This window comes from Varanus komodoensis, unplaced genomic scaffold (assembly GCF_004798865.1).
Source record: "Varanus komodoensis strain SLA01 unplaced genomic scaffold, ASM479886v1 scaffold15, whole genome shotgun sequence".
NCBI lineage: Eukaryota > Metazoa > Chordata > Lepidosauria > Squamata > Varanidae > Varanus > Varanus komodoensis.
In genome coordinates, this window is record NW_025335440.1 from 6,783,942 (window position 1) to 6,807,374 (window position 23,433).

A 23,433-nucleotide genomic window follows, 5' to 3' on the forward strand; every position below is an offset into this window, starting at 1 on the left:
AGAGACAAAGTCAGCCTGTCCATTTCAGCACAGTCCAGAATCTTTTTTCCTTGTTCAAATCTTATGTTGGCCATAAACTCATGAGCCTTTCTCTCAGCTCTTTGCCCCCTGCCCCTTGTAACACCAACTGTAATCTTTATTGTCTTGATTTGTCTTTATGATGGACAAACTCTGAAGTTTATTACGCAAAACAGACTTCTCTGCCAGGATAAATTCTATAGGATGTCTATTTAAATATGAGTGAGTCTATGCACATTTTATGCAACTAGAAACACCTCTATTTCTCAATAATGCTCCATATTTAATGTATTTACTAAGTGGCTTCACTTATCGCAATATAATTTACATCAAAGCACACAGCACTGCCGCTTTACTTCCATTCTACTTTAAGTTTCCCTTAAAAACACTGTTGTGGTCTGTAAATACTGCTGAAGATCCGAGTCTTTATTTAAAAACAGAAAAATAACAGGGGCTCATGTTGGAGAAGCAGTTCTTGTACAGGGCTGTGTTTATCAGGAAGATGACATGAAGATGTGGTGATGTAGAGCTTTCTGTCTGCAACACAAGTATTAAAAGAATAGGCATAACAAAGCTACACCGGAGAGATAGAAAAATCCACTGGATACTACCAAGTTCAAGGTCTTGCTGTTGGCATACAAAGTCATGAGTAGCTTCGGACCAGCTTTTCCTGCAGCCCCGCTTCCCTGACATCGACCTGTGCAATCATTCAAGTCATCGGGAGGGAGTCTTGCAGGTTGTTCCATGACCTCTTTGCAGCAGCCCAGAACAGGGCCTTCTTTGTGGTGGCCCTCGGCTTTTGGGTAAGAACTGTTCGAGCAGGTCTACAAAAGGGGTGGCCCTGCTATCCTTGTTTCAGCTACAGCGGCTGCTGAAGCATCACCAAAAAAAGAGAAAACACATCAGCAAAAAAAAAGGGGTTACAGATTTGCATAAAAGCAGCATAGTTTTATTGATATTTAAATAGAAATCCAGTGCTAGCAGAGGTCTGTGACAAGACGACCTTCATGGCATGACTGTCCAACTGCTGCCTGAGGATTAGCGACTTCTCTCCCTTCTCTTTAAACCAGATTTGGACTGGACAACCAGTTAAAGATAGGACTGTCCTCTCCCAGGCGGGACACCCGGCCACCCTGGAGCCAGCTGGTTCTGTTGAGTCTGAAGATGCCAACGTCCTGCGTACCCCTTTCCAGTTGGTTTCACTGGCTGGGGTGAAAGAAGGGCAGGAGGGAAGGCGGGCGGGGGAATCTTTGCCACTAAATCTGCATTTAATAGAAAAGGTGCGCAGGAGAAGGGCTGGTGACGGGGTGTTTGATGCCCTAGTCGCTGGATTTTGGAGAGGCTAGCCCCCCCTCAAAATGGCGGTGCCTTCCTAGGTTTAGGCGAGCTTTAGTCAGTCAAGGCAGGCCAGCGAACCCTCTGCATGCCTATTGCCAAAGTCTCTAAGAAAGGCTCTGTCTATTTTGGGGCTGGGCCTTCCCTGGCAACCGACGATCCAATGAATGAATGGAGAACCCACCCAAAGGCCTCGGGCCTTCAACCCAAGCCGGTCATTAACTGTCAGGAATTTCCCTCCCATAAATCATGGCTGGGCCTTAACCATCCTCATGAGCTCCCGTTTTGCTGCAGGCGATTCCTCCCAAAATCAAGAGCGCCCGCAGCATCAGAAAATCAGCTGAGTCAGGCCCTGGATTTCTTAGCAAGCCGAGTCCCGATAGGGAAACAAAGGATCAGACGCCATGGCTTCCTTTTCTTTCAGCTGAAATGCCTGTGGATGCTGCACATCGCTTGTCTCAGAACACCTCCTTTCCCCCAGACTTCGGAGAAGGTTATTCTTTTAACAACAATCAGCCCTGTGTTTGTCTTGTTCTGAGAAAGTTCAAAGTATGGAACAATGAAATGAGATATATCTATTTATTATATTTCCAGCCTGTCTGCAGGGAACCCAAGGCAGCGTACAGAGGTTCCCTCCAGCCCATTTTTCCCTCACAACAGCCCTGCGAGGTGTTACAGGCAGGGAGTGAGTGACTGGCCCAAAGACACCCAGTAAGGTTCAGGACTGAGTGGGGGTGAGAACTGGGATCTCCCAGGTCCCAGCCCCGCACTCAGACCCCCACGCCTCCATGGGTGACTCGTGGCCCTTTGGTTGCCCCACCATCTTCCATCTTCGCTGGCTATAATGGCCAGGAGCATGGGATACGAAGCCCCCCTGATGCCTGAACCAGTTCAGAAGGCAGCAGAAAGTACAAAATGCACTCTATTTATTTATGCAATGGTACTGTGGCCTTTAGGACCCTGTATTAATTTATCAGGTAACTGTCAAAGTGGTTTATGGAGATTTCTCAAAATAAAAAGACATCCTCATCTAATGCAGAGCTGGCACCGTGCCGGTACCGAGCAAGAATCCTTCATTTCTCCTCTTTGCCTTTGCTCTTCCTCATCGTCTGAGGCAGGAAAGCGGCGCTCAGTGCTTGCTGGCTTTGCAATGGGAATTCATCACCCTATTTCTGCTCGGTGTCGCTATTGCGTGCCCTCATTCAGGCGTCTGTTCCATCTCATTCCTGCACAGATCTGCAATTTTTTCAAAGCCTGACCGAGAAAAATCATATTCTCTCATGATGAAGGAAGCACCCAGAGAAGGCCTTTGAAAATAGGGGCCCCCGTACTAATGAATGCTCAGGAAATAAAATGATCATCATGAAAAGGAAGTCCTTTATTTGCATAGAATAGAACTGGATGCAAAGCCCGAAATGATTAATTGAATTCAGATAAATAATAGCAATACAGCACAGCTCATGTTCTTGAGGAAGAGTGTGGTCAAAGGACGGGTGGCCCTGCAGAGTCCAGATGTTGACTGACAACAAAGGGGGGGGGGATCTTTAAACTGGACTCAGCCAGGGCAGCATCAAACATTAAGATGAGAGAAGCGGAAAGCAGGAGTTTCTCGGAGACAGACGAGGCGGCATGGCTCTTGATTCCATGACTCAACGTCGGCAGAGGAGGGTTTGCGACAAGAAGTTGTCAGAAGGCAGTTCTTGAAGGAATGGGGACCAGGCATGCTCATAAGATGAGTTTCCGGAGGTGATTCCTGGATTGGGCTCGACAAACCTCCCTGTGCATGCCTAGGTATTTATTCCGGGTACCTGTGCATCGGGAAAACACTTTGATCAGTAAAGCATGTTTTGCAAGAAAGGTCTGTAGCCTTGCACGTGTGACAGGAGAAGCGTGGTGCGCAACATCAGACGCAGGTCAGTTCTCTGGCAGCCCTTCCATGCAAGGACTGTTCTCTGTCCAAGAGGACTCCTGGCCCTCCTAAGATGACTCCTTGCAAGGGAAGATGATCCCGGCAGGAATTCCTGGTAGGTGCCGGTGTTCCTACGACGGGCCTTCTGGGAGGACCCTCGCTTCTGGTTCAGGATGGAGCCTGCTGGAGAGTTCTCCCCCAGGCCTCCTTCCACCTTTCCCTTCTCAACAGCGTGGGGTTTTTTCCTTGCAAAGGCATTGGGGGATTTCCAGAGAGGACTAGCTGGAACAAGAGGCAACCCCACTACAAGCTGAAGCCAGATTTAGGGAAGTCTGAGCCTGGCTTGTATCACGGTGAGACAGGGCTGGTTCTGCTAGTAGGCAGCATGAGGCTCCTGCCTTGGGTGGCCCTTACTGGGAGGTGGCCACAAGTGCGGGAGGGGCGAGCCGGGTGCCAGCAGCCAGCCCTGTGTCCCCTGAGCATCTGGTGCTTCAGTTCAGCTCAGTTCAGTTCATTGGAACTGGGCTGTCTCAGCTGGGCCAGGGACTGGCCTTCGCTCCCCCAGTTCAGGGCAACGGCATATTGGGATGGCTGCGGAGCCGTTCCTCTTCTCTCCTTGGCTCTGTGTGGTTAGGAGCAGACATGCCGAAAGGAATGCCATCGAAGGGGGTGGCTGGAAAGGAACGCTGCGGAACCCACGCGGCTGGGTTCAGACAACTCGCCACGCCATGGCGGTTTTTTGTCTTTTGCCATTCTGGGTCTGTCTTTTCCTCAGAACCAGTTGTGGCATTGCAACATCAGCCTGGACGTTAGGAACTATGATAAGAGACAGTGGTGTGCTTTATGGTTTCTCCATACAGCACGGCTCGCTGTGATGTCTGAACCTAGCATCATGGTTTTCGTGGCCTTGGTATGCCGCTACCATAAAGTTTGTGGAAAGGGTGGCAAGTGCAGGGGCCACTCTAGCCATCCAGCCTCTATGCGTGGACCAGCAAGACGAGGTGATGACATAGGCAGGAAGTGATGCACCTTGGGATTGAAGTTCAGGCGCAATGGCTGATGGAATACATGCCAACAACGGGAGGACTCAGCAGGAAGAATGGAAACCAGGATGAACTCAAAACCGGTTGATTGTCTGTCATGCAGATCATGGGAAAAAACTGTGAACCAGGGTTACCATGCAGGGTTGTCTGCTGTGTTGTGTGAATGCAGCTAATATGCTTAACCCGGGATACTGTTAAAGGCATAGAAGCAGGTTGTAGAAGAAAGGTAGCTGACGAAAGCTTAGAGCAGCAGACAGCAAAATTGGTAGTGCGCTCTCTCTCTTTCTCGACAATGAAAGATACAATAAAAACCAAATGGCACTGATAACATCAGCGCTGCGGCTCTATAAGATCATGGCATCACACACTTCGGAGCTCTTAAAACAGCCGTTTCTTCTCTAATAAAAGGAACGAGCCACAGTATCTTTCGCCAAGGGCAAGATTTAAGAGGCAATTGCGTCCCAGTCAGGGTTAGCAAGTCCTCGACTTCCAATTTCCATGGCTGTTGAACTTCGCTGGGTGCAGAGAGGTGCAGAGAGGTGGCTGCTCCGCTCCGCTCGGTTTTAACGAGAGATACACAGGACGGTACTTTCTCAAATTCAGCAAGTGATGGAAAGTTAGACATCACCACAAAGTCTGACAAAGGGACTGGCAACGTATTTGCATGTGCTCCAGGCAGGTTTAGGCTTGGTGTACATCAGTTTACATCAGTTACAGGGAGATGCAATCCCTCTCAGGTAGTGGCAAACTCGGCGGCCAGGTGATGGGGTTCTTGTACAGTGTGCGGTCCAGGAGCAAACTGTGAACAGGCCCCTTGGCTGGAGTCTGGCCTGAAAGCACATAAGGCGTCCACTCTGTTGAAGCTAAGCAGGGCCAGGGCTGGCCTGAGCTTGGAGGGGAGACCCCTGGGAACCGCTGGGGGCCACCTTGAGTTCCACAATGGGAGAAAGCAGGGATAGAAATATAATAAATAAATGAACTAGCCTCAAGGTCCATCTACTCCTGGCTTCTTCGTGGTTCTGGTTTGTTTAAGCTGGATTCGGTCCAGATAGTCACAGAAACAGAGCGAGTCAGAAGGAGCCTCCCAGGGCATCTAGTCCGACCCCCGGCTCCAGCCGGCTCCGCTCAAGACATGCCCAGAGTCCTTCAGAGGGAGCCCAGATGTTAAGCTCCTTTCAGTCTGAAATGGGACTCATTCTGTTTTGGAGAAGCATTGAACTGTTGGGGCTGAAAGCATAAAGGGCAGGGCAAAGGAAAAGGGGTCAGGCCAAGGGCCGTGGGGGTCCAGAGTGCGTATGGACATCTTTGGTGAGATGCCAGTTTGAACACTATTGTTATTACTGCTGCTGCTAAATTCCATTTATGTACTGCCTAATAGATGTACACAGCATAGAGTTGCATTTACATGCTACCCCATCTGCTACCCAAGAGTTAAGTGTGGGCCCCCATTGAACTGTGGTTTGCTGTTGAACTGTGGTTTGCTGTTGAACTGTGGTTTGCCGTTGAATCATAGCTTGTTGTGTGAACCTGGCCAGCTCACAAACCACCTTTTGGACCTTAAGCAAAGACATGTTTATGTATGTTTATTCCTTTACTTTTTAAGCACTGCATGTCAGATTTTTATCTGATGCTGTGATTTTCTGCTCGATAGTTTTACTTGGTTTGTCTCCTGTGTTATGGAGAGTAAGTCTTCTCTCTGAGGGCCTGACAAAGAGCAGTCCTGTCTATTTTGGCTGGGGGTAAACTTCAGGTTTTTATCTAGCCAAACTGGGGTCACAGTACACAAACCCTTCTCCAGCCTTCACCCTCCTTTCCATCAAAGGACTGATAGTTTCTTGGCCTCTTTTGGTTCTTGGCTTTTCAAGACCCCCGTCTCCACCGTCATTCTAAAAGATTGTATTGTCTCCTAAGGTTTAGTTCGTGGAAGTAAGAGATTTAAGCTAACAAAAGCTGAGTCGAGGGGGCGCTTTGTATCTGTGGTCCTGTTTGTTTTGGCTGGCCTTACCCATACCTGATATACCTCATGAGCGTCTCAAAATCGAGTTTGATCCTCAAACTGAGAGAGGTTCTGCATCCCTGGTCAAAAACCATCAATGACATTAAAAAGGAGGAACATGTGTATATATACACACACACACAAATCTTGTAAAATGGTGGACAGGGGTCAAAGATATTTCTCAAAGAAGGGAGTTCCTTAGAGATGGAGGTCACCAACGAGAAGGCCCTGTGATGAAGCCATTACTGACCAGGCCCTGCTCAATTCAATTTTTGTTTATTATGGAATAATTGTACAGCCTTAACATAAATAAAGAAGGGCATCCCCCCAGCCTCTTTGCACCAGAGAAGAGCAGAGTTAAGCATTTGTTGGGCTCTAAGATCAGAGAAAGGATCTTCTGCCCCAATTCTCAGAACTAAACCACATATTCCAATAAACACACTTCTTCTTTTATGTATTTGTTTAGATAATTCATTTTATTTCTATACCACTCAGTAGCTAGAACTCTCTGGGCAGTTTGCAACAATTTGTAATACGGTGTGATATGCAAACAGAATAATAATATCATCAAATTTCTCTGCAGAAATTTAAAAGCAAAAAGTAAGCAACTCGAACAAGTTAATACAAAAGCAAGTGTGTTTAAACTGGGTGCTTTTATTGCAGGGCTCTGAACTGGAACAGACACTGTTGCGGGGCAAGAGCAGCTGTTGTATGGTGGCGGGGGGGATTTTCAGGAAATGAGGCCCCCGTCCAGGTTGGGAAATGCTGCAAGCCAGGACTCCACTGTGGCTTCTCTTCAAAACGAAACAAGCCAGTTTAAGCACACTTACCTAAACGCGTGCAAATCCAAAGGTGTGGTTTGCCCCCCTCCCCCGTGCACTCAGAACATCAGAGGTGGCGTGAGAGGACTTGGGTGGAGGGGCTTCTGGAACATACCTTGCCCCCGACTCACCCCACACACTTTTCAATCCAGTGCCAGCTCCACAGCTCCGTGGGTTGCCCTGAGACTGGTTTTAAGCAGAGACCCTCTCCGGCTCTTCGTACCAATTGGTTCACGGGCGCGATGGAGTCTTGCCTACTCCTGATTGTGGGTTGCATTCATTCCACACACACCCCACAACACATACACACACACACACACACACACACACACAATTTATCATATTGAAGTCAATGGCTTTGATTCTGGCAGGGTGGAAGAGGAAGAAAAAAGGAAAGACTTCACAACACGCTGTGTTGGCACGCATCTCCTAATTGGAATATGCCCCTTGGATATTTCAAAATTGGCCCAGATATGGCCTTTAATGAATAACACTTTAATTAAATTTTTACATATTTAGCATGCAGCAGGAGAAGTGGGTAGGCGAATGCCCAGGCATTAATCACGTACAAGTGAGTCACTTGGGAGGAAGCATTTATTGGTGGAAACACCCTTCCTTTTGAGGAGATGTAGATGCTGAAAGAGCGAGGCAGATAATTAAACAGAGAGCACTGGATGCACACGATAGCAGATGAAGTGACGAAGACGGCTGCCACAAAATCCCACAGTACAATCTTCCTGTGCTGAGAGAGCGAGAGAGAGAGATTATGCTAGGTTGATTTCTAGAAGGAATTTTGTAGTAGACCTGCAGTCCAGCCAGTGGAGGAATGACCCCAAATTATACCAGGCTTCTGGGAACACCGGAGGCAGTTACCGGCAGATCTTGAAGGTTAAAATGTGGGCGATTCAGCTCAAATGTATCCCTGTTAAATCAGGTTCACGTTTGGATATTCCCCTGGCCTTTCCCTTGCTCTGTTTCGCTTTAAGGCAGGGATGCAGAACCAGATTTAGGATCCCCGGGATGCCCTTTCCTGCAGTCCCATCTCTTTTCTCCAGCCACAAATCACTGAGTGGTTTCCCCATCTCTGTGCACTTAACTGCACTATTCCGAAACGTTGAAATGTCTCTCCCCAGGCATCATTATTGTCAGGAAGAGCTGGAAGCTAAACTATGCTAGTATTTTTAATTCTTTGGGTCCTGCCTCTTCCGCCCTGCGGTGGACTGCAGCCCCCGTGAGCCGCGCTGAAATGGATTTGGCCCTCGGGCTGGAAGAGGTTCCACACCCCTGGCTTAGGCTGACGTTGGTGCGTGGGCCCAGCACCAGGGTGGAGGATCGGCCGAGCTGTCACCGAGGGGCACACGCAGGGGGGACACAGGAATGGAAGTGGTTGGACCAGCCTTTGAGGCCAATATTCTCAGTGCTGGGGGGTCTCAGGAGGAGCTTCCGCAGTCTGGCCTGGGTTGCGGCAGACTGAACCGGGGCCTCTTCCGCATAAAGCTGAGATTCTGCCACTGCGCTCTGGCTTCTGAGCTTCCCATGAGGTTGTGTACTCCGGAAACCACACGCTCCACCGCATCAGCCTTGATCCGGCACAGTTCTTCCTCCATGCGTGTGTTGAAGGTCCAGGCATCGCAGGGTCTCTACCGACAGGGTGACCCCGAGTTCAAAGCATATGATACAGTCCTATGTAGCTGGTAATCGGGCACCCATTCAGCCCCCCTGCCCCACATCCCATGGGTCAACTGGGCTCTCACGGACCCATCTAGCCATGGATAACAATAGTCCCTCTGGGCCAGCAGGTGAGGCGCATTTGGACACATCATTTGGGGTGTTAATCACCTGCAGCTTCACCAGTGGAGGGGGGTTCCCAGTTGGATTGGGGGGTGCTCAACCCTTTCCCCGTGGACCCTTCCCCCAATCAAAATCCCCCTCCCACAGCAACACTGGCGGCTTTCGGACCAACGGGGAAATAACACGGGGAGATCCAACCTGTTTTCCTGTGCAGTGAAAAGATGTGTCACGCTTTGTGCACACTGGAGAAGCTGCGGAAGGACTTAAAACCTGATCACACTGTCACTGTGCTTCAAGGAGGGCTGTTCCGGCAAAGGGAAGCTTAAGCGGCCATCGCAGATGATTCATCCCTTGGATTCAGAGCTGGCGACCGGTGCACAACCTCCGTTGTGTGTTTGTCTACAGCCGAGCGAAAGACTCACAATCTCGGAGGGATCCTCTAGGAAACAACCTTAAAAAAGGAACGTTGGCGGTCTCAGCCCAGCCTAGCAAAATGCAAGCGCCATGGCATGGTCAGAAATTAATCAAGCAATCAAAGGAGATTGTGGGAGTTAATTGTCAAAACTGAGTCTTTCTCTCTCTCTCTCATTCTCCCTCCCTCCCTCCCTCCCTCCCTCCCTCTCTCTCTCTCTCTCTCTCTCTCTCTCTCTCTCTCTCTCTCTCTCTGTGTTTAAGGAATGAAGGTCCTTGGGAACAACCTGAGCTTCAGCCATCTTTGGGAAGGGGGCTGGTAGACATCCCAAAAAAATGCAGGTTATGACCTGTGACCTTTCTATGAGAAATTGTTGCCTTTTAGGATGTGTTCGTAGTCCATCCTTTTCATCAAATGCATGTTTCTCCTTGCTGTGGGAGGCAATCACACCAGTATATCATTAACTCACAGAGAAAGGGGGCCGTAAAAGGACTTGATGGGGGACCTTCGCCCACACCCTGCTGGGGTCTGCTCGGAGCACAATATCCCAGAGACCAGGAGATTAAGCTAAAGAGAAAAAGTGAAAATGCTTTTCACGATTCACACGCCCTTTAGATTGTTTTATTAAAGCATTTGAATAGGGATTTCCCTTTTCGGCCGGCGACGGGGCCCGGCCAACGCATAGTTCTAGGTTGCTATGACTTGGTTGGTCCTTGCTAATCAGAGGCAAGGGCAAACTTCATATAAAATATCTCGGCCCATTGTTGGCTTAATGTGCTGTGACATCTCCATCACAAAAGGGAATTCATTCACCCCAGCAGGTAATAGGGTCGACTTGGCGTACCAACCAAGCGGGGCTGTCAACAGGAATCATGCCAACGGAGACGGAGCCCGTGCGTCCCTTTCTCAGGTGGGCCGCGAGGGCGATCCTTTTGTCGCAGCCGAGTCTGCTGGTCGCAGGAATGGTTTTCTGCCGGATGGGGGGAGAGGCGGAGTCTCGCGGGGTTTGGGGGGTGTTTTGCGATGCTGAGAAGTCCTCAGGAGAAGCGCTTCTCATGGGAATAAGATCCAGGAGCCGGCTGCTAGAGGGTCGCCTGGCAGTCTTGGTGGGAACGCGAGAAGAACTGTGGAGCACCCGAATTGTCTGCGCGGGACGCGGGCGGCCTGGACCGGTGGGTGGGAGCGCTCGGAGGAAGTCGGCTGTGTGTCCAAGCACTTGTTCCGAAATGGGGTGCTCTGGGCTTCACCCCAAACCCTCAGGTTCCACTCCCAAGGCTCTCCGGATGGCCACGTCCTCATGCCCCGTCCCACCTCTTTCCTCTCACCCCCAGCTGTTGGCAGCTTTCGGGCCTTGTGCGGTTTTTTCCTGCACAAATGTTGAATTCGGAACAATGTTCTAAAGTGTCGAAAGGCCTCCTGAAGGCTCACTTGCTAGCAGGAAGAGCTTTAAGTGGGTTTGTTTCCTTCCTCTCTGGCCCTTTTCCATTTGTCTCCAGCCAGTGCAGGAAGCCACTTCCCAAGAACTTTTCCAAAGCTGGTCTGGCCTGAGAGAGGTTCAGGAGAACCCTCACTCTTGAATTTGAGATTATGGTGTCAGGATGCATTAATATTAGCAGTAGCAGCAGTAGTATATTACTCTTACGCTTCACCTTCTTCCTCTTGCAAGAAGCCAGAGAAGCTCACAACGCTTTCCTCCTCTCCCTTTCATCCTTCCAACCACAACCCTGTGAGGGAGGTTAGGCCGAATGTCTGGCACTGGCGCAACTCACCCAGGGAGCTTGACTGGGGACTAGAACCCGGATCTCCCCACCTGGATCCGGCCACCGCACCAGCAGCAGCTCCAGCATCCTGCTTCAAGGCGGGACAACTGGCTTAGCTGCCCTTTGAAAGGGACGGCTCGCCATTGACGTCGCTGTTCTTCCATTCCTTCCACGAGCCGAGGCTGGTATCCACGGCAGGCCTACCAGTTTATCCTCGTATCAGCCAAGGCTGGGAGAAAATTGGTGGCCCGTAGTCCTGGATGCACAGAGATGGGGCGCAAGTTTTCCTTAGCCAAGTCCCTGTAACGGCTACACCAGAGAGGAAGCGCTGAATCCTGGGTATGGGAGGAAGATGGGCTTGAGGCTGCTCTCTCCATGCCTTGCTTGTGAGGTATCCTTGATCCTACTGGTCACAGTATCCCGCTGGATTGTCTGAGGGAGTTGGGAGCTGGAGGAAGTTCTTCGCAGCGGCTCCATTCCTGCCTCTCGGGTCAGTTCCAGAGGGAGATGCTTGGAGACTGTCGCTCCTCCAGGAAGGCGCTGACTTGCCAAGTCACACAGGGCTCTGTTCTGTCTCCAGCGCGGCTTAACAGCTCTGTGAAGCTGCTGAGAAGGATCATCCGGAGGAGCGAAGCTGGGTGTTACTGGTACGCGGATGACACCCGGATCTGCTTCTCCTTACCATCCTCTGCTGCTTCCTCTAGCGGAAGCATCCCCTCTCTGAATGCTGGTAATGGGCTGCATGAGAAATTTGAAGTTCAATCCAGATAAATCAGAGGTGCTTGCAGTTAAGGGTCCGAATCCAGGATCAGAGGTGAGCCAGCCGGTTCTCGAGGGGGTCACACTCCCCCCGAAAGACTGTGTTTGCGGTCTGGGGTGCTGCTTGAACGGCCCTTCAGATGTCGACTCAGACAGAAGCCGCGTTCGGGAGTGCCTGCCATCAGCTTCGGCCGATCCGCCAACTGCGTCCCTCCCTGGAGGAGGAAGACCTGAAGGGAGTCGGGCCCGCACTGGCACCGTCGAGGCGCGATCCCTGCAGTGCGCCTGCGCGGGGCTGCCCTCGCGCCCACTCCGGAAACCGCAACCAGTGCGACATGCGCCAGCCAGGCAGGTCTGTGGGGCACCATGCCGAGACCACACACCGCCCATTTTCGTCTTTGCACTGGGTGCCAGCACGTTTCCGGATTCTGTGCAAGCTGTTGGGAATGGCCTCCAAGGCCCTTCATGGCTTGGGCCCCAAATACCTCCAGGAGCACCTTTGCCCACATTCCTGCTCGCCAGGTCCTCGGGAGAGAATCTTCTGGAGCTTCTTCAGTAAGATTAATGCCCACGACCCAGAGGAATTTCTCAGTGGTTGCCCCTCAACTGCGGAATGGTCTGCCAGGAAAAATGCATCTGATTTCCCAAATTCCACCTTTAAGAGGGAGTTTAAAAGTCTCTCTCCCAATAGGCCTTCCCAGATTAGTTCTCAGGTCAGATTTATTTAATACATTGTTTTTAGTTTAATTGTAATCATTATTGGCTTTAATTTCTGGTAAACTGCCCAGAACCTATGAGAATGGGGTGGTATATAAAAATGTAAATAAAGCGTCTAGAGCCGTTCGTGGAAAGAAAATGCTGGGTTAGTTGGAACCGCGGTCTAATTCAGCTCAGCCTGCATATTTAGCCATGCACAAATATGCATCCAAGGGGAGATGAACCATGCAAAACGTCGATCCCAGCGAGAGCCCTCACTGAGTCGAATGAGTGAGCCCAGCCACAAGCTGCAGCAGTAAGCAATAAATAATTAAATCTCTGGCTCGTTAGAGTGATTTCATTTTCAAGCCCAATTATGATAATTAACTAGTCAGATCTCATGTACCAAGTTTTCCCACAGGAATTCATAACACAGAAGTAAGTCCCCTGCCTTTATTTTCCTTGACAAATATTTTTCTTCCACCTCCGAGGCAGAAATTCTGTTTCTTAGCTTGTCCAATCATTGAACTGCCTCGGAGAATTTGGAAAGCACCACAAACATTTCCTATATCACACCACAATGTTAGTTATGATGCCTCTCGAGCTGTACAAAATGTTTATGAGCTGCCAAGTGCTGAGGGATGGTACACAGCCCAGATTCTGGGAGAGAAGGAACTGAGAGTTGGCTGGGAGCAGAACCTCGCGCAGATCTTAGGGTCTTCCAGGAAGGAGAAGCTCTGAAGGGCAAGAAACCCACAAGGAAGGTGGTGGAAGAGAGCCGCAGACAAGATAATTCCCTGAGATGCAGTCACAGTGGGGAAAGGGTGCCTTGGAAAAGGACGGAAGCAACTGAGGCCTGGCACACTGGGAGTCCGATCTAGACTTGGTCATATGTAAACGGAATCAAACGGAAGATGCTCGGGCAGGTCCATGACTACCTGACGTCCCATTTCTCCCAGCGGTCCTGCTCTTATAGTATGACAAAGGCTGCAGGTCTGTGGACTCCGCTCTCTTGCACGGAAGCTTGCAACGATTCCCACGCTCCACTGGCATCAGTCCATCTTGAGAAAAAACAAAGATTGGAAGAGAGGAAGATGAACATTGCTTCCGCCACTTCGCCTGAACACTTTTTTTCAGGATGAATTGTGTCCTGGTCTCTCCCAGCACAGCCCATCGGGATGCTTTCCTAGCATTTAAGCCTGCCTTCTGTCCTCTTCTGTCCTCTTCTGTCATCTTCTTCTTCTGTCTGTCTTCTTCTGTCTGTCTGTCTTCTTCTGTCCTCTTCTGTCTTCTGTCTTTTGTCATCAGTGGCCAGGACAAACAATAGGTAAAAGCCAAGCCCTAACTGTAGGGTCCTGCATATTGCATGGATTATTCCTCTTCTGCCCCACTGCAATTGCAGAACTGCAATTGCAGGTCTTTAAATGATTCATGGTGCAACCCTATGCATGCTTATGCAGAAAAAGTCCTTGTACATTGCTGGCTGGAGCATGTTGGAGCTACAGGCCTTTTTTTGGTTTAAACACACTGAGGACTGCACCCCCAGAACCCCAGATTTGAGCCAGGAGGACCTGCAAGCCACCAGCATCACTGGCTGCTTTGTCATGATCTCCATGGGGGCCTGCAAAGTATCGGATCTGTCCCAGCGCTGGAGTTGGATTCGGGAGAATGGGGCTAAGGCATGAATTTGGAACAACACTGGGCACATCTGGAACTTCTGTCTGAAATTCCAGATGTTTGCGGACAAATGGCACAAACCAGGGTGGGCAACCCGTTACCCGTGAGCCAGACTGCTTGGCCCTGCCAAGCCCCTGTTCCACCCCAGATGGAAAGGACCACACACAAAGGACACCCCAGAGCAGCCCTGGGGACCGTAGCTGCTTCAGCATCCCACAGAAGCAACCTAAGACTAAACTGGCAAAGTTGCCAAACTGGACCACTTTGGCACTGTCAACGTATGGAGCAGTTTGCTGCCATACTTTGGCTGCAAACAAGTGGCTTTTTCAACCAACTTTATTTTTATTTCCATCTGAATATGGCTCCTGGATCCCACAGAGTTGTGCACCCCTGAAGAAAGCATGAGCGCATGAGGAAAACGAAGCTCCATGACCCAACGGTCCAGCGTGTAACACAGCTGCCTGTGTTGCTGTGTTGATTCTGAAATGGACCTGGATTGTGGGTGCGTGTGCTTCATGCAATAAGCCATAATCCATATTGTGATTGGAAATGGCTGAGGAACCAGGCAGACCCACTGAGTCCTACCAGAAAGTCCTTCAGCAACCTTCTATATTCTCTCTTTCCACCCTCTCTTCACAGCATCATGGGCATGTATTCCGGGCATGACTTTCCCTCTTAATGACTTTCCCTCAATTATTTGAATGGCTGTTTATCTTACGCAAACATTGCACCTCCTGAGGATAATTGGGTGCATTCAGACTTCAGACATAACAAGACTTCAGACAGTACCAGCGGCTGCGCCGTTCGGTCTTCCACCGCGCGTGTTCAGGCCGATGGACCACAAGGCAGGCTGGCATGTCCAAGCCCCTCCTTAAGGTGCTCCCTATGCGGGTTGGATGCAGCCCTGCTGAAAATGTGAAGATAATTTGGTTCCAGGACTGCTTCTTCTTCTTGGCCAAAAAGAGGAGTGAAAAACAAGAAAAGGGGCGCTGGAACAAGGACCCTCTTCCTTCCCTCTGACCATTTGGGGGAAGTCCTTTCCCTCCCTGACCAAAACGACGCCTAAAGTCCATTTGTCAACACACGACTCAAAGGATTTTTCTTTGTAGGCCGAAGGCGGATTTCTGCTGGTACATATCCCTTCCATTTGTGGGCTCTGAAGTCATGGAGGTGTATGGGAAATTCCATTGCATAGACACCTTTTTTTCCTGGGGCAAAAGGACGATGGAGAATACATCTGTGGGTTTTTAAAAAATGCTTTTATGAGTATACAGGAACAGATAGTTTTGTAATCAAAACTATTAAACCTTGGCAAGGTATTAGGCTGAGATGGAGAGCGACCTGAGGGTATGGGGCGGAGGGGGCGGGAAGAAGAGACTTGGAAGTCTTTGGCACGTGTGTAATTTATGGAGAATGCCACGAGTGCGTGGGAGGCAGTGCCCAGAGGCAGCAACAGGGAAAATGCAGCTTCCACCCTCCAAAAGAAAATAGGAGCATGATCCGAGCTCCTGGGAACCTGACTTTGCTTATGGCAACAATATTGGGAACGTTGGAAACCAAATATTGACTCCGGAGTTGCGTTTTATGATCACCCCACTGAGACAAAGCACTGCCTTGGAACGTCCCACCTGAGAGTTACTGAAAAAGCAGGTTGGGCTTCAGGTAAGCCAAGGTCAGACTGTTATTTTTAACAGTATTTCTGCTGCGTGAGCTGCTGTTTTGGGCATGCCTCGTAACGGGAATGAGGCAAGCCCAAAAGATTTGCCACGGGTGGCGCCGGAGAAGGTGAGAGGGGGACAAGGAGCTGTTCTCACCCCCATCCCATTGCCAGAGCCCTGTAATTACTTGAAAGAACTGCTCTGATGGGATCACATGCCTGACACTGAACTGAAGCTGCAACTCCATGCAGGATGTATAGTCTGGACTTACGGATTTGGAAAGTTAAGGCCAGTTAGTCTGTGGACCTCAAATGTCGCAGGAGAAGAAGTAGAACAGCCCTTTGGGCTTAGTCTCCTACCGGTGGCATGGTGCCTTTCCTGAAATATGGAAACTGGTATCTTTCACTGGAATGGATGGTGGGATTCCCGTGCAGAAAGGTTGTTTTCACTCTAGAAAGGAACAGGTTGACTCTATGACTCTTTGCTCATCTTTGCACTGCCTCATGGACGCTGCAGTGGATGCAAGAACCCACGTGGTAGCCGGTTCCTCAGCCGGTGGGGGATTAGCTTTGTCCCTCCTGCCCGTGACGCCAACGGCGAGACTTCCTTAGGCCCTGACTGAGTCCTGGAGTAGCAACACGGAAGGGTGCAAGGGCGACCCGCTGCCGGGCTTGCGGCAATGGAAAGGAGAGATGGTTGCGCCAGTGGGGTGGCATTTAGAGTGCACAGGAAGCCTAGCAAGAGGCTCCGAAGAGCACCAGTGGCATCATCGGCTTGGGTCGTAACAATCCTGCATGGAATACGACAGAGACCTTGGCAGATTGCAAATTATTATCATCATTGCATTGCATTTATACTCCACCTTTTTAGTTCTTCTGAGGATCTCACCGTGGCATATAGAAGTCCATTTGAGCCTCGCAACACATAGTAGAAAAGCGACAGTTCCAGAATACTTAAAACTATAAAATAGTTATTTAGGAGAAGGAAATGTGATGTCACGCAAAACAATAAACAGCGCAGAAATGGATAAAATAGGCACGCAGATCTAGTACTGGGTCTCTAAAATGTCTGGGGGAAGTGTCTACCTGACCCTGAAAAGGTAGCAGCTCAGGCGTGTGGGGAACCTCTCCAGCGAGTTCATTCCACAAATGGGGTCCCACCACTAAGAAGATTCCCTTGCCGCTGCCCATCCAGCTTCCTTAGGCAGGGGCACCCACAGGGTCCACGCGAGTTTGTGTAGGAAGAGAGGTTCTTTTAGATGCACTGGGAGTCTTTATGATGGGGTGACAACACTCATGCAAACCGGGGGGCCCTCCAGACCACGTGACCAGGATAGGCTGGACATGCACATGGTGGGCGTGTCGTGAGCGGAGCCGGCTGGAACCGGGGTCAGACTAGATGGCCCGGGAGCCCCCTTCTGACCCACTCTGTGTTTCTATATGTTCACACAGCCAGTGTGGGATGGCAGAGAGAGGGTCTGCCTGAGTTCTGGTCCCACTTGGCCACAGAGCTCCCAAGAAATCTCGGACCAGTCTCTGACTCTCAGCCTGGCCTACCTCCTGGGGTTGTTGTGAGGACAAAATGGAGAGGAGGAGGGCTGGGTAAGCTGCTCTGGGTTCATCACAAGAGGAAAATTGGCAGGCTATGCACGGAATGTGCAAACAACAGATGCTCCTCGCCACCTCAGTGGTCCTCACGCATGGCCAGCCAAAAGCCAGAGGTGACTTGACAGCTCATAGCAACGGCATCTCCTGTCACCCAGCAAGTGGGGTAGTTGTGCTCGCTGTGTTTGACTGGGCAATGATGGGAACTGTAGTCTATGAGATCCATAAATACCAGCATCCTCCAACTGGTAAAAGGAGAGTTACTTTCCATGGCGCTTCCTGCCAGCGGTGATCGGATCAGTTTTAAGCTAATTTTTAAATCAACCTGATTGTCATGTGGTTTTCTTAGGGTCCAGGTTTTTCTATTTTTATCTCCTGAATTCCATATGTTGGGTCAGGCACTGCTTGTGGGAGAGAGGAAGGCTGGAAATGAGGAAGAATGGGAAATTATTTGTTTGATTGGTTGATTGATTGGTTTTTTATTTTTCATTTTTTCCATGTATGCAATTCCTGTCCACCTACTGGTCCAGCATGTGGCTTGCTGAGGAATGCTGGGAAATTAGGATTTTTTTTCTGTCTAACCGTGCATAGAATTGCATCCTAAATCATCTGGGTTTTGGTTTGCACATCTTTTGTTTTCCAATTAACGGATGCCACCTGAGGTGACACAGCAGAATAGAATGAAAGTACATATTTTTCCTTACCTAAATACTGAGCTGAGTCAGCAAGAAAATGCATGCATGCATGCATGCATGCATACAAACATACATACATACATACATATTTCTGCAGCGGGGCAACTGCTTTGCACATCAAAGGCCACAGGCTCGATCCACAGATCAAAGGATCAGGTTGCAGGTGGTGAGGAATGCCTTTGTCTCCAGGAAGGCCTGGAAAGATGTTGCCCATGTAGACAATACTGGACAGCAAGAGAGCCCGACCCACTATTGGTTTCTAGACTCTCATGCCCCCCCCTTGAGAAATCATGGAGGGGGAGGCATTTGGTGATGCCCGCAAAGGCCGTGCCACATCTGGTGTGATTCCTCCGCCATTGGTAGATCCCAGCGATGCCAGCAGTTGCAGCTGGAGGAATTACAGGGCAATCCAAAGCATGGGGCAATGCAGGCCATTACGGAGCAATTTCCCTGGCAGGGGCCGGCAAGGGCCAGCAATGCTCCCAGAAGCAGCGGGAGCACTGGGCCAGGGGCCCCATGGCAGATGGCAGCATTGGCCCCTACCAGGTTTGGGGGCCAGGCAGCTCCCCAGGGCAGCCTCCCACAGAGGTCTCCCCAGCTCTGTCATCCCTACAACATCCAGTCAGGAGAGACTCCTATGCCGTGTCAAGATCTCCTTGAAGGAGTGGATGGGGCACCCAACTCCAACAGTTGCGTCCGTTAAATATTGTTTTAAAGGCAACATATTTACCTTCGTATATTTCCTCCTTGCAATAATTTTATGCTTCCACTGCCCCATGGTCGTGTTTTAGGAACTGTTGCGAACTGCTCCGAAAGCACGCGCTGCTTTAGAAATGAAAATGAGAATGTGGATCTTGTCGGGTTTGGCGAAGTGCTCAGCATTTGTGTGTTGCAACCAGCTTCAGAAAGGCAACTGTTCTCTTTCCCATAATGCCCTTTCCTTCCATAAAACTTTCCCAAGTCCGTCCTCGCCCCATCTCTGCTGGTCCCTCCGCAGGAGCCCGGCCCTTCCAGCAAGGGCGCCCGGAGGAGAGTCCCTTGACACCCTGGGAAGGGACTCCTGGGGGGCGCCGGGCGCTGGAGGCCAGGCGTGCAAGCCGCTGCGGTTTTCGCACTCCCCCGGCAGGAATGCTCTGCGTTCCCTCTAGGTAGGATCAGGGCTGCTCTCCATCCTCCTCCTCCTCCTCCTGCCAGCTGACTTTCCAGAAGGGCTGCTTCTCAAGTCGCGACCTGCTGCCGGTCTCTTCCGTAGCTCCGAGAACCACCCAGGCTGACAAATCAGCCCCCGCCCCCCCCCTCGCTCTGCAGAGGCGCTTACATTTTTATATGGCACCTTAATAACCCCTTATTTCCATTACAAGTGCGTGCTTTTCCTCCGGTTGATCTCCCTCTCCGAGGCCAGGCTTTCTCTGGTCTCGCAGCCCTGCACCGCCTCGGGCAAGCTCTTTGGAGCTGAAGAGGGTCAGGCCTGCTATTAGCCATGGCAGGGGTGGGGGAGGCGGCGAGGGTGGGGAGGCACCAGTCCCCCTCCCATGACGGGAGGCTATAAGCAAATACCTGGAGCCTTCTCCTCTCCTCTCCTTCCCCCTCCCTGCGTCAGAGCTCTGCCAGTGCCCTCGCCACGAGGGAGGTGAACCCAGTTGTCCAGTCGCTGACCTCACCAATGTGCCGATAGTCCCCGTGAGCACAGACCCTGCACAGGTGGGGGCCTGGGCTCCAGTTCGCACGCTTACGCATTTCCCAGCTCTGCTCTTCAGATCCAGTTTCTCTGCCCTACCAAACCACATTGGTTTGAATCCGGATCGGAGCACATTAGCTCCTGCTGGCTTCTCCTAAAGGAAAGCCGGTCTTGCAATTTTGCTGCAGAGAGGCTGAGGAGAAATCGTCGTTAAAGGGATGGGGCTGAGTTAGAATCCGTTTCAGCTCAGGCTTTAGCGGTTTTAACTCAGTGGGATTTGACTCTGTTCCCACCCACTTCGAGCTCTGGGATTGTGCCAGACTTGCTTATGGTGCCCGCGACTCGATCCCCTGATGACTGCAGAGAAGCAGCTGCATGCGGCTATACAACAGCATGTGGCTTCCGCCTCTGCAGGTCAGCCTTCCCTCGGCCAGATATGTCCCACCACAGGCCTCGTGGGGAAATTTCCACCCCCCATCTGCTTTTGTACACCAGAATGACCCCTTGGTATCAGAAGGAAAGCTCACGGCACCGTTTTGCTTGTGCCATCTTTTCCGATGGTTGTTTTTCCGCGCAATTCACGGCTGCTCTGCAGGTTGGCCATCCAGCTCGGCGGCTCTCTTGCAAAGAAGACCACAACGAATGATTGTACTTCATCTGCAGCAGCTGCTGCAGGAATGACTAAATCTGCACCCTGTGTATACCTTCCTCTTACAACCAAAATATCTAGAGAAAAGCCAGGGCCATCACGAGAGTCTGGCCTGATTGGGCATCACCCCGGAGCAGCGATTCTTACAGAGCTGCAGGGGGCAAGCCCCTGAACCAGCTCTGGCTCCCGGTATTTCCAGAAGATAGATTTAACTTCCATTAGGAACATTCCTGTTGGGATATGTGTGCTATTACAAAAGGAAATGAAATATTACAAAAGAGCATCTATCTCAGCGTTAGCATGCATAATTTGCTTTCTGCACTTTTGCCTAGGGGTTTTCTAGCCCAGCCTCCTGGTCTCCATGTTCCGTTTGGCAAAGTAACCCATTTTCCTTGTCTTTGGCAAAGTAACCCATTTTCCTTGTCAACTCGTCGGCGCTTAGCACCATGTTTTCTCTGCTCTTTCAGCCACCAGGGAGTCGGCCTTCGTCCACGCCATCGCCTCTGCCGGCGTGGCCTTCGCGGTGACCAGATCCTGTGCCGAAGGCTCGGCCACCATCTGCGGTTGTGACACGCGACACAAGGGCCCTCCTGGAGAAGGCTGGAAGTGGGGGGGCTGCAGCGAAGACGTGGAGTTCGGGAGCATGGTGTCCCGGGAATTTGCAGATGCTCGAGAGAACAGACCAGATGCTCGCTCGGCCATGAACCGACACAACAATGAAGCCGGAAGGACTGTAAGGAAGACCAGTGGTAGTTAGCTCCACCCCCTCTGAGCGGTTTTGGTGTTACATTTACACAAACCTGATTAAAGAGCTTTTAAATCCCCTTTTACCAAAAAGAGCAACAATGGGCCCCCTGCCTTGCAGTTGTTGGACGTGTCAAATAGGCACGGTTTTGATTTCTGTTGAAGACCCATCTCTTGGCCCGAGCCCTCACTGGGCCAGGCGCAGCACGGCACAATTCCCGTTTCGCTTTTGCCGATGTTTTCGGTGTTCTCTGCTTTAAACATCGCAATTAATGAAATCTGCTTTTACTAAGATGTATTTTATTTTTTAATTGAGCAAACTGCTTAATGGCATGTGGTATATACATACACACATTAAGTAATTAATATAAAATCCAGCCCCAAATTGCAAAATTGTGTGCTCCATTTCTCATGAAGGGAACCATTTCAGGCTGCTGAGAGAAGTTCGGAATTTTCTTTTTCATGGCAAACCATTTAAACTCCCTGCATTTTGACAAATGGCATATCAGAAAACTCAGTTTGTTCCTTCCCTCAAATGCCAGTATTCTGGGCATGTTCCCTCTGTGGGGGGAAATTAAACAGCCTGAAATGGTACAGTTGAAGAAATTCCGGCGAGGTTCTGCTGACTGTGCAAATTGGCATTTCGCCCCACCGTGTGTTGACTGACAGCTTTGACTTACTCAGGAGAAGGAGGGCCACTCTCGAGTATATCAAGCCAGAGGCTCGTATTTACAGGTTGTTGAAGTAGCCGGCATCCAGTCCTGGGCTCCTTCATGGGCCCAGTGCCACTAAGGTGTCTTCTTCTGCAAGGTGGCAGCTCCATCTGGTATCTGCAGAAGGGTGGAAAATGGTGCCTTCCTCACGGAGATGGACACTCCAAGGGAAAATGTGAATATTCCCAGTATCCTGGAATGCCCCACGCTATTGCTTTGGGGGCATTTCCTGCCAGAAAGATGGCAGGAAACCTCGTGCCGGCAGCTACGGCAGTCACAAGAGAGTACAGAGCATTCACACTGTTGTCTAGGGAGGCCAAAGTTGCCGTCTTGTCCTCCTACACATCAGATCATGTTATAGGATTTTAGGGAGTTGGGGAGTAGGCATGGAACAGAAAATTGAGTGTAAGAATTGAGTGTGGGGCTTAGTTTCCCCCGTTTAGCCAGTCTGGGGAAGCCTTAAGATTCAGCAGCTTCAGCTACTGGGGGGGATAGACATGAGAAATAAACACAGAAATAAAACAGGCTGGCGACCCGAGAGATGCCTGCGGAGCATCAGTGCTCAAAAGCCGTACGATCTCCCCTTTCCTTGCCCGTGCTGTGCCTCCGGCTTCCGCTCTCCTTGCCCGTTTGATCTCACTTCGCCTCCCTCTTTCTTTTGCAGTCCATCATCGAGCACATGCACCTCAAGTGCAAGTGTCACGGGCTGTCGGGCAGCTGCGAGGTGAAAACGTGCTGGTGGTCCCAGCCCGACTTCCGGGTCATCGGGGACTACCTGAAGGACAAGTACGACAGCGCATCCGAGATGGTGGTGGAGAAGCACCGGGAGTCGCGCGGCTGGGTGGAGACCCTGCGGCCCAAGTACAACTTCTTCAAAGCGCCCACGGAGCGGGACCTCGTCTACTACGAGAATTCGCCCAACTTCTGCGAGCCGAACCCCGAGACCGGCTCCTTCGGCACCCGTGACCGCATCTGCAACGTCACCTCGCACGGGATAGACGGGTGCGACCTCTTGTGCTGCGGCCGCGGGCACAACACGCGGACTGAGAAGCGCAAGGAGAAGTGTCACTGCATTTTCCACTGGTGCTGCTACGTCAGCTGCCAAGAGTGCGTACGGGTGTATGACGTCCACACGTGCAAGTAAGGCGGCGGTCCTCGCGCATGGGCAGCGATGCAGAGGCGATGTCGGCTCCTTGAGAACGGACGCCGCCGGAAAAACACTCGCTCAAAGAGGTGAAAAACGGCCCAGCTCGCACAAGCCAATTTCTCCTTGTTTGTCACATCCGGAGCCCCCCTCGCAACTCACGGGCAAGCCGAGCAACGGACAGACCAACAGGTGGCTTCCCGTCACCCCTGCTGGAGCTGTGGATTCTTTCACTAGTCAACAACCCAGAGCTGGGTCAGGGGCGGCTGGCAGGTTCCCAGAAAGTTCCGGCGCCTCTGCTCTTTCCTCTCTCAACACAGACAGCAAGACT

At 50.9% G+C, this 23,433-nt stretch overlaps 1 protein-coding gene across 1 annotated transcript in view; it reads left to right on the top strand.

Moving 5' to 3' along the window:
• Positions 1-23,102, top strand: part of WNT3A (Wnt family member 3A) — an 86,105-nt gene extending 63,003 nt beyond the window's left edge. The window contains exons 3-4 of the mRNA XM_044424929.1: positions 20,969-21,234; positions 22,623-23,102. Coding sequence (XP_044280864.1) covers positions 20,969-21,234; positions 22,623-23,102 — 746 coding nt within the window. The remainder of the gene's footprint in view (positions 1-20,968; positions 21,235-22,622) is intronic.
• Positions 23,103-23,433: the final 331 nt, after the last annotated feature.